The sequence below is a fragment of the Cydia amplana genome, chromosome Z (assembly GCF_948474715.1).
Source record: "Cydia amplana chromosome Z, ilCydAmpl1.1, whole genome shotgun sequence".
NCBI classification, from domain to species: Eukaryota; Metazoa; Arthropoda; class Insecta; order Lepidoptera; family Tortricidae; genus Cydia; species Cydia amplana.
This window is the reverse complement of record NC_086096.1, coordinates 12,928,881-12,947,494: the sequence shown is the minus strand read 5'-3', so window position 1 is coordinate 12,947,494 and position 18,614 is coordinate 12,928,881. Positions and strand designations below refer to the sequence as shown.

The window sequence follows — 18,614 nt, the reverse complement described above, 5'->3', positions numbered from 1 at the left end:
CTTAAACTAATTGAAGGTAAAGGATGTCCCAAAAAGGACGCAAGATTTGAAATTGATGAAAAACACATTTTTTTTTCGTTATAATATATTGGTATATAAAATATTGAAATACATAAAATAGGGTTATTTGTGGAATAATACGTCAAGCAAATGTCCTCCTAGGCTTTGCTGGCACATAGGTACGCACTCTTTTGTCAAAATTTTCTATGACCATTTTGCATAGATGCGGCTGAATTTCTCCAATGCAGCGTCGAATTTCCTCTTTTAAAGCATGAGTGGTTGTGGGCTTATTGGCATAGACTTTAGACCTTAAATAACCCCATAAAAAGAAGTCTAAAGGCGTTAAATCGCAAGATCTAAGGGGCCAATTCTGATCACCGAACCGAGAGATCACACGACTAGGAAATGTTTCATGCAGTAATTGCATCGTTTCTCTGGCTGTGTGGCAAGTGGCCCGTCTTGTTGAAACCACATGGCTTCCACATCGATATCCTCGAATTCGGCTAGAAAAAACCTTGTTATCATGTCGCGATATCGAGCTCCATTAACAGTAACTTATGCTTGACCGGCCTCATTTTGAAAAAAATATGCTCCAATAATGCCTCCAGCCCAAAATCCGCACCAAACAGTGACCCGTTCCACAAATAACCCTATTTTATGTATTTCAAGATTTTATATACAAATACATTATAACGAAAAAAAAAGTGTTTTTCATCAATTTCAAATCTTGCGTCATTTTTAGGACACCTTTATAAGTATTACTAAATACTATCCTCATTCTGATAAGTTCAGGAAAACAAGATATAGAGTCTAAATGGAAAATCAGCTACAACCCTCTGCTTCACAGTGGGTAAAGACCCCGCCCATTCTGTCCTCGACAGCAACACCCACCCGGGGGTGGCGGCGCGCCGCCCCTCGAATCCCAACCAAAAATAAAACTTTGCACACGGGAGTAAGGCCTCATATGCTTTTAGCAGATTCGCTACCCCTTGTTTGTCGGATAAATATGATGGTCACCCCTGGTACTATAAAATTAATTGTGTCTATTCGCAAAAGCTCATACCGTTTAACGCTGGCCGCCGAAACATAGGTGTTCTCGTCCGTTACCAGTGGCATTGTCATTTTGTGTTAAAGTAGGTATGTCAGGAGCCAGGACGCAGATTGCAGATTCATCAACTTCGCCGCCCTTAAGGTAATAATTTATTTCTTACTTGAAATTTTACATGAAGCGCTGGTGGCCTAGCGGTAAGAGCGTGCGACTTGCAATCCGGAGGTCGCGGGTTCGAACCCCGGCTCGTACCAATGAGTTTTTCGGAATTTATGTACGAAATATCATTTGATATTTACCAGTCGCTTTTCGGTGAAGGAAAACATCGTGAGGAAACCGGACTAATCCCAATACGGGCCTAGTTTACCCTCTGGGTTGGAAGGTCAGGTGGCAGCCGCTTTCGTAAAAACTAGTGCCCACGCCAATTACTGGGATTAGTTGCCAAGCGGACCCCAGGCTCCCATGAGCCGTGGCAAAAATGCCGGGACAACGCGAGGACGATGATGATGACTTGAAATTTTACATATGTGTGGTTAATGCTGGTGACAGTATTTTACATAAAGTTTTTGCAGATATTAAGGCATTAAATCTCTGTTATTGTTTCGAGTTCCTGATACGACACCACATTAGTCTTATTTTTAACCTGATCCATAAACGCACACGCGTATTTTATAATATATAATTAAAGGTTCTGTATTCATATAATTTCATTATTTTTCAAAATAGGTATTTGGCTTGAGAAATGACTGAAAATCGGGAAACCCTCAGATAAGATTTTTTTTAAATGTCCGTGTTTAGTTCAATTAGGTTGTTTTTGGTCACATACCTAATTAACGTAACGTTTTATTTTCATGTCAGCTTAGTTGAGTTAAAGGAATCGGCATTACCATTTCAGCTGAAATGATAATTAACGTGCATATGATCATTAATAACTTAAGCATATTCCTTGTAATGGGATGCAAGAGATGCAAGTTACCTACCGACTCCTTTAACTGTACTGTATTTAGTATATTACCTATGCACTTGCACCTATTTGTTTAGAAGTGAAAAGCGACATCTATGCGATTTAAAAAGAGGAGGTTATTTTTTTTTTGCTAGAAACCTAATTTGTACAAAAAATGCAAGTTATAATTATAAGCTTTCGTATTTTAAAATTTAATTTAATATTTAAAAGCAAGTTAAAATATATGGTTTATTTAAATGGCGAAACAAACAATGTACAGCTACTCGTAAGTCACAACGAGACAAGGTATCTTTAACTTTCGGGAACATAAAAAACAACTAGCAAGTGCACGAGTAGGTACATTAAGGGCCTCCTCACACTAGACGTTTTCCGAGCGTCAGCGTCTAGTCAACTCTATGGCTGCTGCTCGACGCAACGTTGGTGCAACTATGCAGCGGCGCCTTTTTCCATAGTGCAAAGATGCTAGTATGGGGCCTTAAGGCAGGATTTGTTTTGACTTACGTTAAACTGTTCAGCGACAGTCGGCGGGTGGAGTACGCAGGCATGAAGTTCTCATACGCGGACGGGTCCGACGACGAGGCGCCGCTGAACGCCGAGCTGCCGTCGTGCGTGTACGCCGCGGCGCGCAGCCGCCTGCAGCTCCCGCTGGCCGCCTACGTGCACCAGCACACCAGGCAGCTGCACTCTGGTGAGTCCTCTTGCCGACTCTCTGTGCCTGAAGATAAATGCTCATCAAAAAAAACCTATTGAGAAGATGAACGCCTTTTTCTTCAACATTAGGTGTCTTAATCTGTAATCTATTTTCTGTTGTTTTTTTACATTTCATAATACATACGTTAACACTTTGTTAACACATTCACTGCTAAAGTTTTCGTAGCGCTATGCTCGTAGCCGATCCCAGCGTTTTCCCGCGTTGTATACGCTTACCTCTGGGAAAGCGACTACGAACAGATAACCCGCCGAGCGGGTTCCCGGCACTCAAAGGGTTTTAAAAAACTGTGAAGTCATGACCGCAGCTACCAGTCAGTAACTACACTAACAGTAATAAAAGCCGTTAGCAAATAAAAGCTGCTGAGCGCATTATTTCGATAGCACAAAGCGTAACTTCAACTTTTATTATCCTGTCAATTTATAAATCAGAAATGCTGACTCTCTATTAATTTGAACCATAGCATGTAACTGTACACATTACACCAGGTAAATAAGAGTGTTGTCTGGTAGAAGTCCTGCTGGAGGCGTCTGCCGAGCCCGAGTACCAGTGCGGCGGCTCGCCGTACCGCGTGCAGCGCGCCGCCGCCAACGTCCGCGAGCGCCGACGGATGCTGAGGTCCGGCCCCAATGGGTACCCTTTTATTTGCGTATTTTGTTTTCATGCTTTAACATTTATAGGTACTAGGGTGCGTAATCAACATCCCAATCGCTTACGCTCCGTAGCGAACGAAATGCAACCGTCAGTGTCGCAAGAGATAGTAGTCAAGGAAGGTTGATAGAGAGAGATGACGGAGCGTTACGATAGGCACGTTGGCTAAGCACCCAGGTAGGCTAAATGGTCTATACTAAAATGGCTAAAATAAGAATTGTATTTATTTACTCGTATTCTCACAATACAAATAAACCCGATAACATTCGTTCTGAAAATTTACTTGGATTGTGTGAATATTAAACAAAATGTTTTCGGTGTCCAGTTAATGGAAGGTAGCCAGATAGGCGATTTATCCTACTTTAACTAAACTGGAATTATCTCGTTAATAATCTATCGATTTCATGGAAGATTTTATAGTTCTGATTCTGATGACGCAGTCACATTTTCACACGACTTTAAAGCTTATCTATTTCATCCAGTATAATACGGGTACTCTCTAATTCGATATTTGATTCGATTGTTATGTTCGGAAAGTATTAAAATAATGTGTTTATAAACAGCCTTGATTCGTAGGAACTAAAACTGAGTGAAGTAACCTTCTAAAGATGAACATTAAAGCAGTGTGTTTACGTCTTTTTATTTCTGTTTGTTATATCGCTACTGTAGCATTTCTGTGCCGATATAATATAACAATATCTGGGTGACCGAGCTTCGCTCGGAATAATAACTCGGATATGCGCGTTTTCCTAGAGATGAGACCTAGCTAGATCGATTTTTCGCCCCCGAAAACCCCCATATAGCAAATTTCATCGAAATTGTTAGAGCTGTTTCCGAGATCCCCGAAATATATATATAAATAAATAAATAAATATATAAATAAACAAGAATTGCTCGTTTAAAGGTATTAGATAGATAACATGAGCCGATATAACATGAGCGTCTGCCGTATTCACGTATTTGGACATCCGAGCGCGATCTAGACCCGGCCAAAAATTCTGCGGATAAAAAGGTCCATTCAAACTATCTCCGCAATTTAAAGTTACATGTACATAGGGTTAAAAGTCACAGTGATAAACGATTTTTGAATTCCGAGTAAAACTGACAGGGCCTTTATACCCGCCGGGTTTATCGACCCATTCATTAATAAAGTCCCAATTTCCCGGCCTCATAATACTACTACTACTCAGTACTAGTAATGTAGGTGTACTTGTGACATGTCAGTGTCTGAAATGTGAATGTTGCTAAAATGTGCGTGTGACGTTGTGTCTTTAGCAGTATAAACTCGGCGTTCGACGAGCTGCGCGTGCACGTGCCGACGTTTCCCTACGAGAAGCGGCTCAGCAAAATTGACACGCTGCGCCTCGCCATCGCCTACATCGCTCTACTCAGGGAGGTCAGTCTTACAAACATCTTTCTTTTCTCAACGGCTCGTAATCAGGGGGGTCAGGTATCTCTGTAGCTGACTGTACCTCTACATCTCTAACTGTTTATTTACCCTACAAGTGTTTCACTTGCCCCATAGGTACCTACCTAGTTTCTCCACCTAACCTTACGTACAGCTATTTTTAGCGACGCTCGTAGCGGTACGCCGTAATTCGTAGCATACGTACTTAAGGGTGGTCGAAGAGGGGTGTGAAAATATTGGAAAATTCAAGTAGCGTGCTTATTATAGCACCAGCGATTTTGATTTTAGTTATAATATAATTTGACGTGAGCAGAAAAAAATGGTCTTAATCAAGTGGAGAAAGCCCTGCACCAGAAAAAAAAAACAAAAAGATTTATCACCTATCAATATTGAGTTAAATTGTACCTATACTTACGCCTAAAAACTTAAATTCAATCACATCTGTAGTAGGTATTGTGTAATTACTATTTAATTATTAATTATCATGTTTTATTTTAGGTCTTGGACGCTGATTATGATCCATTGACATACGTGGAGAAGTGCTTGAGAGGGGAAATCAAAGCAGACAGAGCACATTGGAATACAAGTGGTATGTTTTAATTTCTCAGGGACTTTTTGTTTCAAATTGCTTTAACTAGGCTAGGATAATGTTTTGGAGATATTATAAATGCCTAGCCAACTATTCCCAAATCCCAGGAATAGGTGTAGCCACTAGTTTTGATGACCTTACGAGTATTGGGATTAGTCCGATTTCCTCGCGATATTTCTTTCACCGAAAAGCGACCGGTAAATATCAAATGATATATCGTACATAATATATTTTTGTTTGTGTTCAGACCTGACGGCCCGGCTGTCGTGGATCAACTGGGAGAACCTGGGCGTTAATCCGCAGCGCCGCAGCGTACTGACGTCGCTTGCTCTGGGCTCGGACAATCTGCCGTATTCACATAACTAAAGCTTCCCAATGATATATCTTAGAGAACATATGATATATTTTATTGTCGAATCAACAAAGATGACTCTACCTAAGGTGTTGTGTAGTGCAACAGTGCTATTCTCAAAGTGTGATGGGGGTGGAACCCTAAGAGTCTGTAAAACCCTATTTAGGCGGTTCAAGAACTTTCATGCAATATTCGGTACATTGCTAACTACAGAGTAGGTACAATGAATTCGGTCGATCGACCAAATACCGCAATGTAATGAAAATCGAATGCAAGGTCTTAAACCATCTAAATTTAAGGCAATTTAAGGGCAATAATCAGTCAAATGGCAAGTGTTTACACAATAAGCAAAATGAGAAGTGAAGCTTCAATTCAATTAGACTATTTAGACGCACCCTAAAACTATTTGCAAAATCGTTCCATACACAACAGAATAATGAGAATCACGTCTTTAGATTAAGTCACTTCTAGTCACGAGTGCAATCTAGCATAAATGGATTAAGATGAAATTCTTAAATTACACCAGAAATTACTGTAATTAGCTCTGCTTACTTACTTTAAATTTCAAAGTCGCGTGCACTGTTTATAAAAGCGTACCTATATAATGACCTTTTATAAAATTTTCTAAAGATTTGAAAGTATTTTTGTTATTTTACGTGAACGTTTTTGCACAGCTAGGAGCTACAGTTTAAAATACGCCTTAATACATGTGTTATTTTGGACAAGAATGACGTGAAACATGGTAGGTATAACTGCCTACTTATACCTTGCATAAGTTGCATATCTATGTACTTACACTTACCACTCGAAAACGGTCAACATTTCAGTGAAAGTGAGATTGTAGTGTTATTGTTTATTTATTAACCTACCAAAAGACTAATACCTAAACCATAAAATCGGTTAGGTTATTGTTATTTTTTTATGCATATGTATTTATGTAATATCAAAAATAATAACATTGTTTGTGATGTTGGACATTAGTAAGAGTAACCACGTATGCTTTATGGAACTAAGCAATATTTAATTTGGTTTTTGTTGGATAAATTTCAATACCTACACGCATTTTTGTACATTTGTAGTATTTTGTAAAGTACCTACCTAGATATAATTTTAGAATTAAGATGTAGGTGTAGGTGTACATAAATAATTAATGTTTGAAATACGGGCCAAGTTGACAACTATCATTTTTAACGGGGAATACCAGGGGCCCGTTTCTCAAAAGCTTGTAACATGTAATACAAGTGGAAGTCCCTTTCTAACAAAAGCTGTCAAAAAGATACATCCGCTTGTATTACAAGTTACAAGCTTTTGAGAAACGGGCCTCTGCACGGCTCAACGTACATAAACGCCAAGTGTCAACTCGTGGTACGGCTACTGGGCAGGTACATTCAACGAATTTGAGTTAAGTTCGAACCTTGTATTTACATGACTTATATGTATGTATTATATGATTTAGGTATATGCGATGCCTCATGTCATTATATGAATATATGATCAATTGATCAGGATCAACCTGTCTCAATAGTCAAATCGTTAAATGTACCTAACTGCATAAACCTTTTACACGGTAAACAAATGTAATAATTACATTCGGAATGGAACCTACATGTAAACAGTGCAATATTAATTTATTATAGTAAATTATATTAATTAGATGTGTGAATGTAAACACGGTAAGTTTATATGTAAATATTATAAAATTATATAGGTACCTTAGATTTATAGTGTTGTTTTATTTCAACAGGCCGATATAATAATAAATAACAAGTAGGTTACCAAAGTAGGTAAATAAGTAATAATACATAAAAAAAAATGGCGAATGCGGGGAAACATTCTATTATAGCTTTATAAATAAATATATAAGAGATTAACCTACTGCAGTACGGGAATTTACTATGGAAATGGTATATTTACTTATAAATAGACCCGCAAATCAAGTCGCGGGCAGGGAAATGTGGGTGTTGTTCGTAACTTACGAACCCACAATCCTTAAGGTAGACAACATCGCTATTGCAAAAAGTTTTCATTATTGACTCACTGTTTATTTACAGCCGAGGCCCCGCCCCAAAGACAGACAAAACGTTTCTTGAGCTCTATTGAGACTTTTTAGGGTTCCATTCCTCAAAAAGAATAACGGAAAACTTTTGTCTGCTTGTCGTGGGTAGAAACCAATTTTGTGGGCGGTACCTAAGTGATATTGTAACTATTTAAGTTTAGAGACAAGCATTTCCTAAAAATATAGTAAAGTAATAAATAAAAATAACAGGAATCGTCATAGAAAAACGCGCTTTTCTGGATGTTATCTGTATTCATGTCCTTATGTTGAAAATAATTAAAACATATTACATATTACTTAATACATTAGGTACAAATGAGTATCGTGTCGTAGTACCGCCGGTGTGCAAGTCAAACTCGCACTTACTTCTGCTTAGGTACCACTATAAATTACCATACTTGTAAATGTACAATATTTAATAAAATACAATACTATGGAAGCTTATAAAGGAATAGATGAATGTGAGTCTTTAACTAATTAAAAACATCAGTTGCCAGAACTAGGCCAAACATCTATTTATACATAACTTCGTTTTTTCAGCATTAGAAAAAGGGTAAGCAATCTTGATGTGTCCTTTTATTGAAAAACACTTGAAAAATAAGTTATTATAGTAAATAATAATATGTTACTATTTTTTTCAATAAAAAGACGCGAAATAAAGATTGTATTTAGGTAAGTATTTACTCTTTTTTTAATGCTTAAATGCGAGGTATAAGATAGTTACCTCGTTTGTTTCGTTTTAGGATTGTTCAAATACCGTAAAGTAATAATCCGTCATGAATGTCATGATTTATTCACGCATGTACTAAAAAAAAAGTTAAAAATATCTACGTATAAAAATTAACGCACATCAGAAATAAATAATGAATAATTACTTACAAGACTAACTGCAGTAAATCTGCAACAAATAATAAAATTATATTTTGTAAAAACAGCATACAACATCTTTCTTTGTACAGGGGGTCTACCGCGAAAATTCGCGCACTCTATGCCTTCATTGGAGTAAAAGAGAAAGTTACCTGCAATTTGCGAATTTCGGTTTTCGCGGTAGCCCCTCAGGTCAGGTACAGGTCAATTCACACGAGCTGGCACGAATGGAACGAATGAGTGAATGAAAATATCTATGTGTGTATGACATTAACCAATTAAATGGCGGGTTGACTCTGTATACCGATACATGTGTCACTCATACAATGAAAGTTTCGTTCATTCCATTCGTGCCAGCTTTCGTACAAAGACCTGTAAATTATTGATCTTATTTTATTTGTCACAGTAAGGTTTACAATGATCAACTTACTTACAATGATCGGCGATGGTACAACCAGTATTTATTATTTGAAATATTTTATTTATTACAGATCTAACCACCTACATATGTATAAAACTCAGAACTGTGTTATTTTTACCTATACCTTAAAATATCATACATATGTCAGTTCCTCGATCCGAGTAACAGTCTGAATCCCTAAACTACAGATTTATTCACAACAACTGGGCACTAATACCTACTGTAACTTTGCAATATTTATGTACTTTATGGGATATCGCAATCGGTTACTCTCCTGAATTAACCTGTACCAATACCAACATAATTTTAGTTCTCTTTTAGATCTTCCGTTGCATTAAACAAATGAAGTGGGAAGCACAATTTTACAACTAAATATATTATGCGAAGTAAATAAATACCTCCTGTTGGTTTCGTATTGGAGTTTGAGGAAAGTTTTTGAAATATCGAGCGACATTTACTCTAGTTCAGACTGAATGAGGAATAAGTGCACATTAAAGCCTTTCACGGCCAGTCTTCTGCCGTATCGTGAACCGTGTGCCACGTGAGCCCCGAGCCCGCGGGCGCGTGCCGGGACGGCAGCAGCACGTGGCGCGCGAACGTCCTGCCCTGCGTCAGCCCGAGGAACAACTTCCAATTCTTCCTCCGCCCAAAATCGTAAGGGTTCCTAAAAGAGTCGCCCTGCGTTTTTCTTAGGGACGCGTTAATATGAGCTTCCACGCTGGTTTCCCCCCTCCCCACGTTCTTTCCGTGCATAATAGTTAATGTTCCTAGAGCGAATAATACAGACACACAGGTAAAGGCCATGAATACGACAGCTTTCCGCTTCCAGGGGTGTGCGGCGATGCGCTGCGTCTCGGTGATGGGCGGCACCGGCAGCTCGTGCTCGCGCGGCGAGTTGATGGAGTCGTACTCGACTATAACCTTCACTGGGACCAACACTCCGCTCTGGTTCATGCGGACTGGGTGCCCGATCAGATCAGGGTCATTGTGTGGAATGATTCCACCTGTAAAGTGAAAGATGTTTCGAGTATTAGACATATTATTTACTATTATAATTATAATTGAGGAGTGTCTTTTCAAAAGGGTTTATTTTTTTCTTAGCGGTACTTCTAGAGAGAACCTTGCTCAAGAAAACTTAAGGTCCAATTTAGAAATAGATTCCCAGAAAAAATAAACCCTTTTGAAAAGACACTCCTCAATTTATGGTCTGCATTATCAGCCTACATAAATTATACCTACTTTTTCTATTACAGAAGATAATTGAAACGAAAGTTTAGGGATGACTATCCCCCTTAGTCATAAAACTTAGCAACCTCTTACAAAACTATGAAATTTTGTCTGCAGAAATGTCAAAATGATGGGTAGGACCTAACGATTAGCAACGGTTTATGAATAAATAAATAATAAAATATTTCTACAAAAACAGTGCTCACAGAACTAGGAAACCTACCAGTGTCATTCACCCATATGACTTGATATCCTATATCAATCCCGGCGATGATGACGAACGCGACGCCCGCCACCATGTACGCCATGTACAGGTAGAAGTGGCGCGCGTTGTAGTAGCCCACGCAGTTGTTGAGCCACGGACAGTGGTGGTCCATGGCCAGCACGCAGCGGTCGCACACGGAGCAGTGGTGCGTCCGGGGAGGCTTCGGAGATATACATTTCTTGCAGATGCTAGCAGCTTCCGCTATCATTGAACCCTGTAATTAAATGCATTGAGTCATTATCAGATAGAAACATAATAGATCTCTTTCCTGATCCTGAAGCATTCTCGTCAAACAATATTATGGTAATCTAATTCCTTATAGGACTATGAGGTACAAATTAGATACCACATACTCATGTTGTATGTTATTATCAGACATAGGAATCCGTGGGGCAAATTTTCTTGACAGGTAGGGACTTCCTATATCGATAAACTCAATTATCGATGCTCGTTCTGTATACTAGTAATCGCCCCCAACATTGTGTGTTTTTGTAAGTATTGTTTTGAAGACAAGATGAAATTCACACATAGCATATTTTAAATAATCGCTAGGTTATATAAAGGTAGGGCGTAATACTTATTGCACTATGAAATAGTCAATATTATCTCAACCTCTTTATTGATTGATTATCAATCAAAGCGAATTGAGTTATTATTTTATTTGATTTTTACACTTTTAATAAAAACATATTTTTACAAGCAAACCTTTGAGTGATCACTAGTATATAGAACGAGCATCGATAATTGAGTTTATCGATTTAGGAAGTCCCTACCTGTCAAGAAAATTTGCCCCACGGATTCCTATGTCTGGTTATTATTATTTTAATAAAGACATGTCACTAAGACAAAACGAAACTAGGTACTTGTAATTAAAATTGATGGCATGGTGATTGGGTTATAGTATTGCAACCAGTATTGCAACTTGCAACAAAAAAGTAAATATGCCAAGCAATATGGGTAATATATTTTTGATGGTCACAGATTAGTAATCTAGCCTAGGACAGCCAGGACATTAAACTAGGGAACACAAAATTATTTTATAAATTATATTTTGATTTGCGTTTTTTGACCATGATATTGCACCCTGCTACATTGCCTATTTGTATGGATTGTTATCTTGTCATAAACCAATTAGAAGAGTAAATCAAAGTAAAGCTAATAGTTAATGTCCAGCCATTCAAGTTAACTGCGTCTTAAAACTCCTGTTAAATTTAACAGTTCCACTTACATGAGGAGGATATCCTGGGGAAGTAGCCACACCCATATAGTAATGGAAAATAATATTGAGCAAAAGCCAGTTGCCAAAGATGACCAGGAACACAGTAGTGTATGGACTTCTTTGCCACCAGTATGGAAGCCCAACCCAGTATGCTATGGCCACAACAGCAGTGGTCAATACTGTTACACAGAACACAAACACCTGGAACAAACATTATCTATATTATTATTTAATAAAATGACCAGCTTAGCGGCACTTAATATTATTGAATCTGGACAGCACAGAAATACAATAGCATGAACAGAAAAAATGTTTTAGGTTTTAAAAAACAATTGATAGTTGTTACACTAAGTATATCAGGCCTTCCCAATCTTTTTCAGTCTGTGGCACACTTACAATTGTTACAAATTTAATATTTCGGCAGTGGCGCCCTAATAACCTAGCTAGCAAATTCGAAATAGATAGGTAACATGGTGAGGAGAATTGCCTCACGGTACCCCTCTCTAGTCTATGGCATACAATGGTGCCGCAGTCCACATTTTGGGAACACCTGCACTATTATATTTATAAATTTATGCAACTAAAACCAGAAAAGTAGTACTCACCCTTCCCAAATAACTAGCAAAATTGTCAACAAACCAAAAGATTGGTTCTAATAAAAAATCTACAGCATAACTTTGACTCATGTGTTCATTATAAGTGAGGGCGCGAGCTGTCAGCGCGAGTTGGTTGTACTTCCACGCTGTATAATCCCTGTAATATACAAAAGAATTTTTACTATATGTTACTAGATACATTAGGTACATTGAACTAAGTATCAAATACAAGTTAATAATGCTGAGGTGATATGAGGAGGAAACTTTAATTGTAGACACATATCAAATCTTTATTTCCTGTTTAGAGATCCTAAACACAGGAAGATGAATTTAAAGATGTACGATAGGTACGATCAATATCCATGATTAGAAGAAAAACAGATAGATAGATAAAAATGTACCTTATTTTTGGGATGATTTCTCGCCACTTCAGCCTCCATTTAATGACTGCCATAATTTGAACAAGAAACTAAAACATACAATATCGCATATGAAGTTAATACCTAAAAAAGTTAGGTGGGTACTTGAGAGTAAGAAAAACTTCATCTTCTTACCTTTTTATGACAATATTTATTATAGCACTGGCTTAGAATTCATGGTACTGTCAGACGCAATCATAGTAAGGTTTTATTGTATTTTTCCCTGAGGAAAACGTTATTAATTTATTATATTTATACTCGCCGCAAAACCGCAGTGTTATGTGAGAATGTTTGACGTTTGCTAATTTCAGTGTCACAGTGTCACTGTCAAACAAACTTGATGGAACTTGGGTGCTTGGTTTTTAGCCAAGTTTATAATGCCAACAACACACATCGCCGTTTTGGCTTTAGGCTCGTTTCACACTATCGCACCGCACCGCAACCTTGGTGCGTCGCACCCATAAGTGAGAGCGAGAAAGAGGAATCTGTTTTTTACTGACAAGATTTGCTTGACCAGCTATAGAAACCGGGGTTTTAAAATTGGTGATTAAATGGTGCACGTGTGGACGCTAGATGCGATTGGCGCCAATTATTTTCCTGATCAAATCGGTCGATTTGCCCAGCTGGATACGGCTTACTCTTTGCCATGGTGCGGTGCGGTACTTATTATACCCTATTAAAGTGATAACACACTATCGCAACCATAAGTGAGAGCGAGAAACAGATATTTCTTTCTCGCTCTCATTTATGGGTGCGACGCACCAAGGTCGCGGTGCGGTGCGATAGTGTGTTACCACTTTAAGTGAGAGCGAGAAACGCTCCAAGGTCACAGTGCGGTGCGATAATGTGTTACCACTTTTATTTCAGGACCAGCCAGTGGCGGATCTAGAATTTCGGTTCCGTCCCTACCAGGGATGTTGCGAATATCCGCATCCGCAACCGCGGAACTTCCGCATTATTTTCAACATCCGCATAAAATCGATGCGGATTTAATGCGGATGCGGATGTGGAACAGGTCGGTACAGGAACGTCTTAGCATCGGCGTAAGTGCTAGACTGCTAGGTAATTTAGTCATTAACCAAAAAAACCTATTAGAAATGAGTAGTCAAGCGTGAGTGGGACTTAATGTACGGAACCCTTGGAACGCGAATCCGACTCGCACTTCGCCGGTTTTTTGAAATAAAAATTACTAAAATGTAATATTTGATGTTTTTTATGGTAGAATATTGAATTACTGTAATTAAACGTGTAGTGTTTATTACGACACATGTACCTATAGTTAGATATCTATTTGAAATAGGTAGCTAACTTGGTAAATGATCATTTTATTTAAGATCTTAGATCATGTAAGATCTTAATTGTACACCGGAAAATAGGTAAACAGTACTCATTTATGCTCTGGTTATTTTATAATGAATTACCTGTAATAATGGGTTCTCTATTATTTTTCTTTATTGTGTAACATTAATCTATATCTGGTTTTAAATTAGACGAAGTTTTAAAACTAATTCTTGCTGTATTCATTGCGTGGTTTATAAAACGGCGTAAACACTGCGGTCATTGCAGGGACATATGACCTTTTAAAATGAGTATTTCGCAAACACTAACCTAACGCCATAGAGAAAAAAAAAACGCATGAACGGAATATTATAAATTATTGCAACTTAACTTGTGTAGTTATTTAACGCTATGCTGTTATATACTTTATGGCAAGTTCTAATGTTAGTTTGATCAATCGAATTAGAGACCGGCCGGTCTTCACAGTCACACGTATTAAAATTTTTAAGCGTCGCGTCGGCAACCCTAGCATTCTACCGGTGCGCGCGGTGCGGGGAGCGGCGCGCTGAAGGCCACTCCATTGTATTTTTGTGTAGGTATCAAAACGGTAGGTATTTGTGTTTTCTTTGAGAGAGAAGTATCTGTTCGTAAGAACTATTATATAATCTGTGCCGCGGATGTCAAAAAATCGGCATCCGCAACATCCCTACCTACCCTGGGTTTAGGTAGGGACCCTAAATTTTTTAATAGAGGGACTCAAATGCTTTTTTGGCTCGAGCCCCTAAGCAGGAGGCAGGTTAGGTTTCGGCCACACTGACGCGGATCCGCTGTGAGAGCGAGACAGCGCTATGCACATTATAGGTTGTGATGTCTCGTGTGCACACCGGCACGGCGCGCGGATACGCATGTGTGACCGAACCGTTACCGCCGCAGGAAATAAAAGCCACTCTTCAGAACATGCATATTATTTTAATAAATAAAATAATTATTTTTAGATATCACAACTGAAATCGTGACTGCTAACATCTCTAGGAGCTTTTGCACAAGAGCTATACTTGGTCAACCAGATCTTGACAGTAGAAAAAGGCAGCAAATTTGAAAAATGTACGCGCGAAGAGATATCGTCCCATAGAAAATTTATACGTAGCTATCCGTACCAAATCATCCAAGTCCAAGAGAAGGGTGTACCTAATTAAAATAATCCCAGAGGTTATCAGTATCACACTGTAGACTTGTAGAGTGTGAAATTCTCTTGCAGAGTAATGCAGAAAGGCTTGGTAGGCATAAGTAGGTCTGGTCAAAAAGCTCTTCGAAAATGTATTAGGTATTGTATTAATAAAAAGTTACATAAAAGTACTCCTTATTTACTGTCGCGTTAAAGTGGTATCCAGACATGACTGATCAAATCAGTTGATTTGATCAGGAAAATTCATTCCATACATAATTACTATGAAAATTGGCATTTATGTGTCCGCACCTGCTGATTCGATCGGAGAATTTCATCAGATTGGCGAAAAATTGTCTCATCTGGATACCACTTAATGAATAGGTTAAGGACCGACCACACACAGCTAGGCGTATAATGAGAGACCTGAGTGCATGTGCCCAACTGTTGATGTTGCTTTAAATTTTCATGTAATCGAAACTTACATAATTATTCACCAAAGACAGTGCTTACAAATTTTCAATAAAAAAGGGTGATTATAACTAAACATCCAATTAGATTGAAAAATGCAATGGGTTAAATCTGTGCTTCAGAGGGTAGCTAACTATAAAATATGAACAAACTATTCTTAGGGCTCGTTTAGACGATACGAGAACTCGCATGCGAGTTTCATTACATTGCGGGTTTTGATCGGTCTCTTGAATTGGACGTAACCAACACTCCGCAATGTAACTAAAATCGCATGCGAGTTCGCGCGCCGTCTAATACACCCTTTAGGATCCAATTACTACCATAAGTGAAATCAACCATCAATAAATAGCATACAGCATTTTTAGCATTCTGATAATTTCAGAATACTAAAAATACTGATGAAGATAATCTTGTTCTTGTGTCACTGAGGACTCCGTTAAATAAATATGGTATTTAAGGAATATGAATTATTTTAGTACTCCTTTATGTACGACCATGACCATCTATTACTTGGTAAGTATATCCTATAAGAATGCTTATTCAGGAAACAACTTTTACAATTTTATAGGAATACACTGCATCATACGTTTCTAATTATTGCGACATAAAACTACAAAAAAAAGAGCACCTCTATGCCCATTCATTCCTAATTAGAGGTAAAATAAAATACAGTTCTGAAATAACAAGGTCATCTACTGAAATACTTATTACATAGTAAAAACGTGAAAAATACACTTACGAGACAGTTATGAAGTCATAGAAAAGGGTTCACAATTAAAATGTCGTTTGATACCGACATCATCATCACAGCGAGTCATCAGCTTTGTTGAACTCCTAGTTAGTATGCTACGAGTACTAATCATTAAATTAACCACTAAACAATCTAAACATGTTCCGAGATTAGCCACAGAAAGATCTGTTGAGCATTGAGATCAAAGCTGCCTCTTTAACACGAATATTGCAACCAGGTTTTTACCGATATATATACTCAATCTATTTCTTTTACTCCAGTAACAAAATAGGCGAAGAAATGAATGTGGTTTTTGAAAATTGTTACGTACGTGTGCTGGCTTGCTGGCTAGAACCGAACTGGGGGTACCCGCAGATCTTCTTATCTACCCACACATGTCAATATATAACATGCCTTTCCCTCTGGATAGATGACACTTCACTATATTTCGAATTCAATATTTAAAGTCAGTTTTGCACTACACTGTTTATGCACTTAAAATATATTGTTCACTAATACCCTAACATGCTTTCATAGTCTTTGTTATTATTTAGTAACTACCTAACTATTGGCTATCTGCACTATAATGTTCATCATCTCCACTATCAGACTCAATGTCTGTACTACCATATTCTTGAAGAGCTATCTTTTTCAAGGATGGTCTGCTGGACGGTGGGCTTTCACTTGACCGGGGTCGTTTATTACTGTTCAGTTCATTTCTAGGCACTGTATCATCCGAATCCAGTACTACACACTCTTCTGGACCTTTAACACCAATCATCTCTGCCCACTGACTTGGTGGAGGGATTCTTAATGTGCCAAAACCCTCATCTTCTCTTTCTTCTTCCCCTTGTTGAACTTCTTTATTATTACTTGCCTTGATTTCCGCTTGTGGTTCTTCTTCTGTGCCACTTCTAGTAAAACCAAGCATTTGGTTGACATGTCTAATAAATAATTTTATATCTTAACACTCCAATCCTTTTGACTATTGTCCCTTCTAACCATCTCGGCCCAGCTCTATAGTTCCTGAAACAGACTGTCTCTCCCACTCTAAATTCTCTCACACGTTTTGTTTCATTTTCCTGGATATCTTCTGTCTCCTTTTCTTGAATCGAAAGAGGGTGTAGCCTATCAAATTTAGTTCGGAAACGTCTATTGTTAACGAGTTCCGCGGGTGTTTTACCGGTGACAGAACTGGGTGTTGTCCGCAACCCATACAATATCTTTTGCATGCAGTCTGGTTGACCATGGGAGATGTGACATCTTTTTTAACTTCAATTTTATTGTCCGGACCGTTCTTTCTGCCTGTCCATTAGACGCAGGATGATATGGAAGTACCAGTATATGTCTAATACCATTCTGTTTAAAATATTGACATATCTCTTCTGACGTAAACGCTTTCCCGTTATCGCTCACTATGGTGTCTGGCAGCCCTTGTTCAGCAAATATCTCATCTAGCTTATTAATTACCATACTTGAACTTTGGTCACTAACTATTTTGACCTCCGGCCATTTTGAGTAAGCGTCAATTAATATTAAGAAAACTTTGCCCATGAAAGGCCCTGCAAAATCAATATGCAGCCTAGACCAAGCCTTTGGTGGGGTAATCCATGTGTGAGTCACTTTGGCTGGCATATTCCTTACTTCCTTACAAGTTTGGCAATTATTTATCAAGCTCTCTATATCTCTGTCGAGACCAGGCCACCAGAAATAACTCCTTGCCATTGCTTTGGTGATAACTATACCATCATGATTGTTATGGAGCTCTTGAAGAACGCCTTCACGTAGCTTCTGAGGCACAATTACTCTACCTCCCCAGCACAATATACAGTCATTGTATTCTGTTAATTCATCCCTTCTTACATAATAATCTCTATATTTCTCTTCTACTGTACTTGGCCAACCATTCCTAATCCAGAACATCACCTTTGCTAATATACCATCGGTTTTACTCAATTTAGCCACATCCTTAGCCGTCATCTGTAACTCCACTGGTGTCTCATTGAGCAACAAAACATTCACCTCTTGCAGCTCTTCTTCTTTTCCACTGCTTCCAGGACCGGGCCATCTACTTAGGGCATCAGCATTCCCAATTTTTTTCCCTTCAACATATTGTAACTCGTAATCGTACGAGTTTAACAATAAAGCCCATCTTAACATCCTGGGTGATATCACATTA

The 18,614-nt window shown here is 38.3% G+C and overlaps 2 protein-coding genes across 2 annotated transcripts; one reads left to right on the top strand and one right to left on the bottom strand.

The window, feature by feature from the left end:
- Positions 1-769: 769 nt before the first annotated feature.
- LOC134661203 (pancreas transcription factor 1 subunit alpha) lies at positions 770-5,735 on the top strand. The gene is made up of 6 exons (XM_063517172.1): positions 770-1,192; positions 2,528-2,700; positions 3,234-3,354; positions 4,648-4,768; positions 5,279-5,369; positions 5,617-5,735. Exons 1-6 carry the CDS (start codon positions 1,140-1,142, stop codon positions 5,733-5,735), a joined length of 678 nt encoding a protein of 225 aa, XP_063373242.1. The 5' UTR covers positions 770-1,139.
- A 3,552-nt stretch (positions 5,736-9,287) lies between these two features.
- Positions 9,288-12,837, bottom strand: LOC134661606 (palmitoyltransferase ZDHHC16). Its single transcript, XM_063517746.1, has 5 exons — positions 12,774-12,837; positions 12,382-12,529; positions 11,786-11,977; positions 10,516-10,771; positions 9,288-10,069 (listed from the first exon to the last, which is right to left on the bottom strand). The coding sequence occupies exons 1-5, from the start codon at positions 12,824-12,826 to the stop codon at positions 9,567-9,569; spliced, it is 1,152 nt and encodes a 383-aa protein (XP_063373816.1). The 5' UTR covers positions 12,827-12,837; the 3' UTR covers positions 9,288-9,566.
- Between the last annotated feature and the right edge of the window lie 5,777 nt (positions 12,838-18,614).

Coding starts and splice junctions, on each gene's coding strand:
- LOC134661203 (XM_063517172.1), top strand. CDS start 1,140: ATGTCAGGAGCCAGGACGCAGATTGCAGATTCATCAACTTCGCCGCCC. Junction 3,355..4,647: donor CTGAGGTCCGGCCCCAATGG/GTACCCTTTTAT, acceptor TTGTGTCTTTAG/CAGTATAAACTCGGCGTTCG. Junction 4,769..5,278: donor ACATCGCTCTACTCAGGGAG/GTCAGTCTTACA, acceptor GTTTTATTTTAG/GTCTTGGACGCTGATTATGA.
- LOC134661606 (XM_063517746.1), bottom strand. CDS start 12,826: ATGGCAGTCATTAAATGGAGGCTGAAGTGGCGAGAAATCATCCCAAAA. Junction 12,530..12,773: donor GAAATCATCCCAAAAATAAG/GTACATTTTTAT, acceptor TGTATATTACAG/GGATTATACAGCGTGGAAGT. Junction 10,772..11,785: donor CCCCAGGATATCCTCCTCAT/GTAAGTGGAACT, acceptor ATTTAATTACAG/GGTTCAATGATAGCGGAAGC.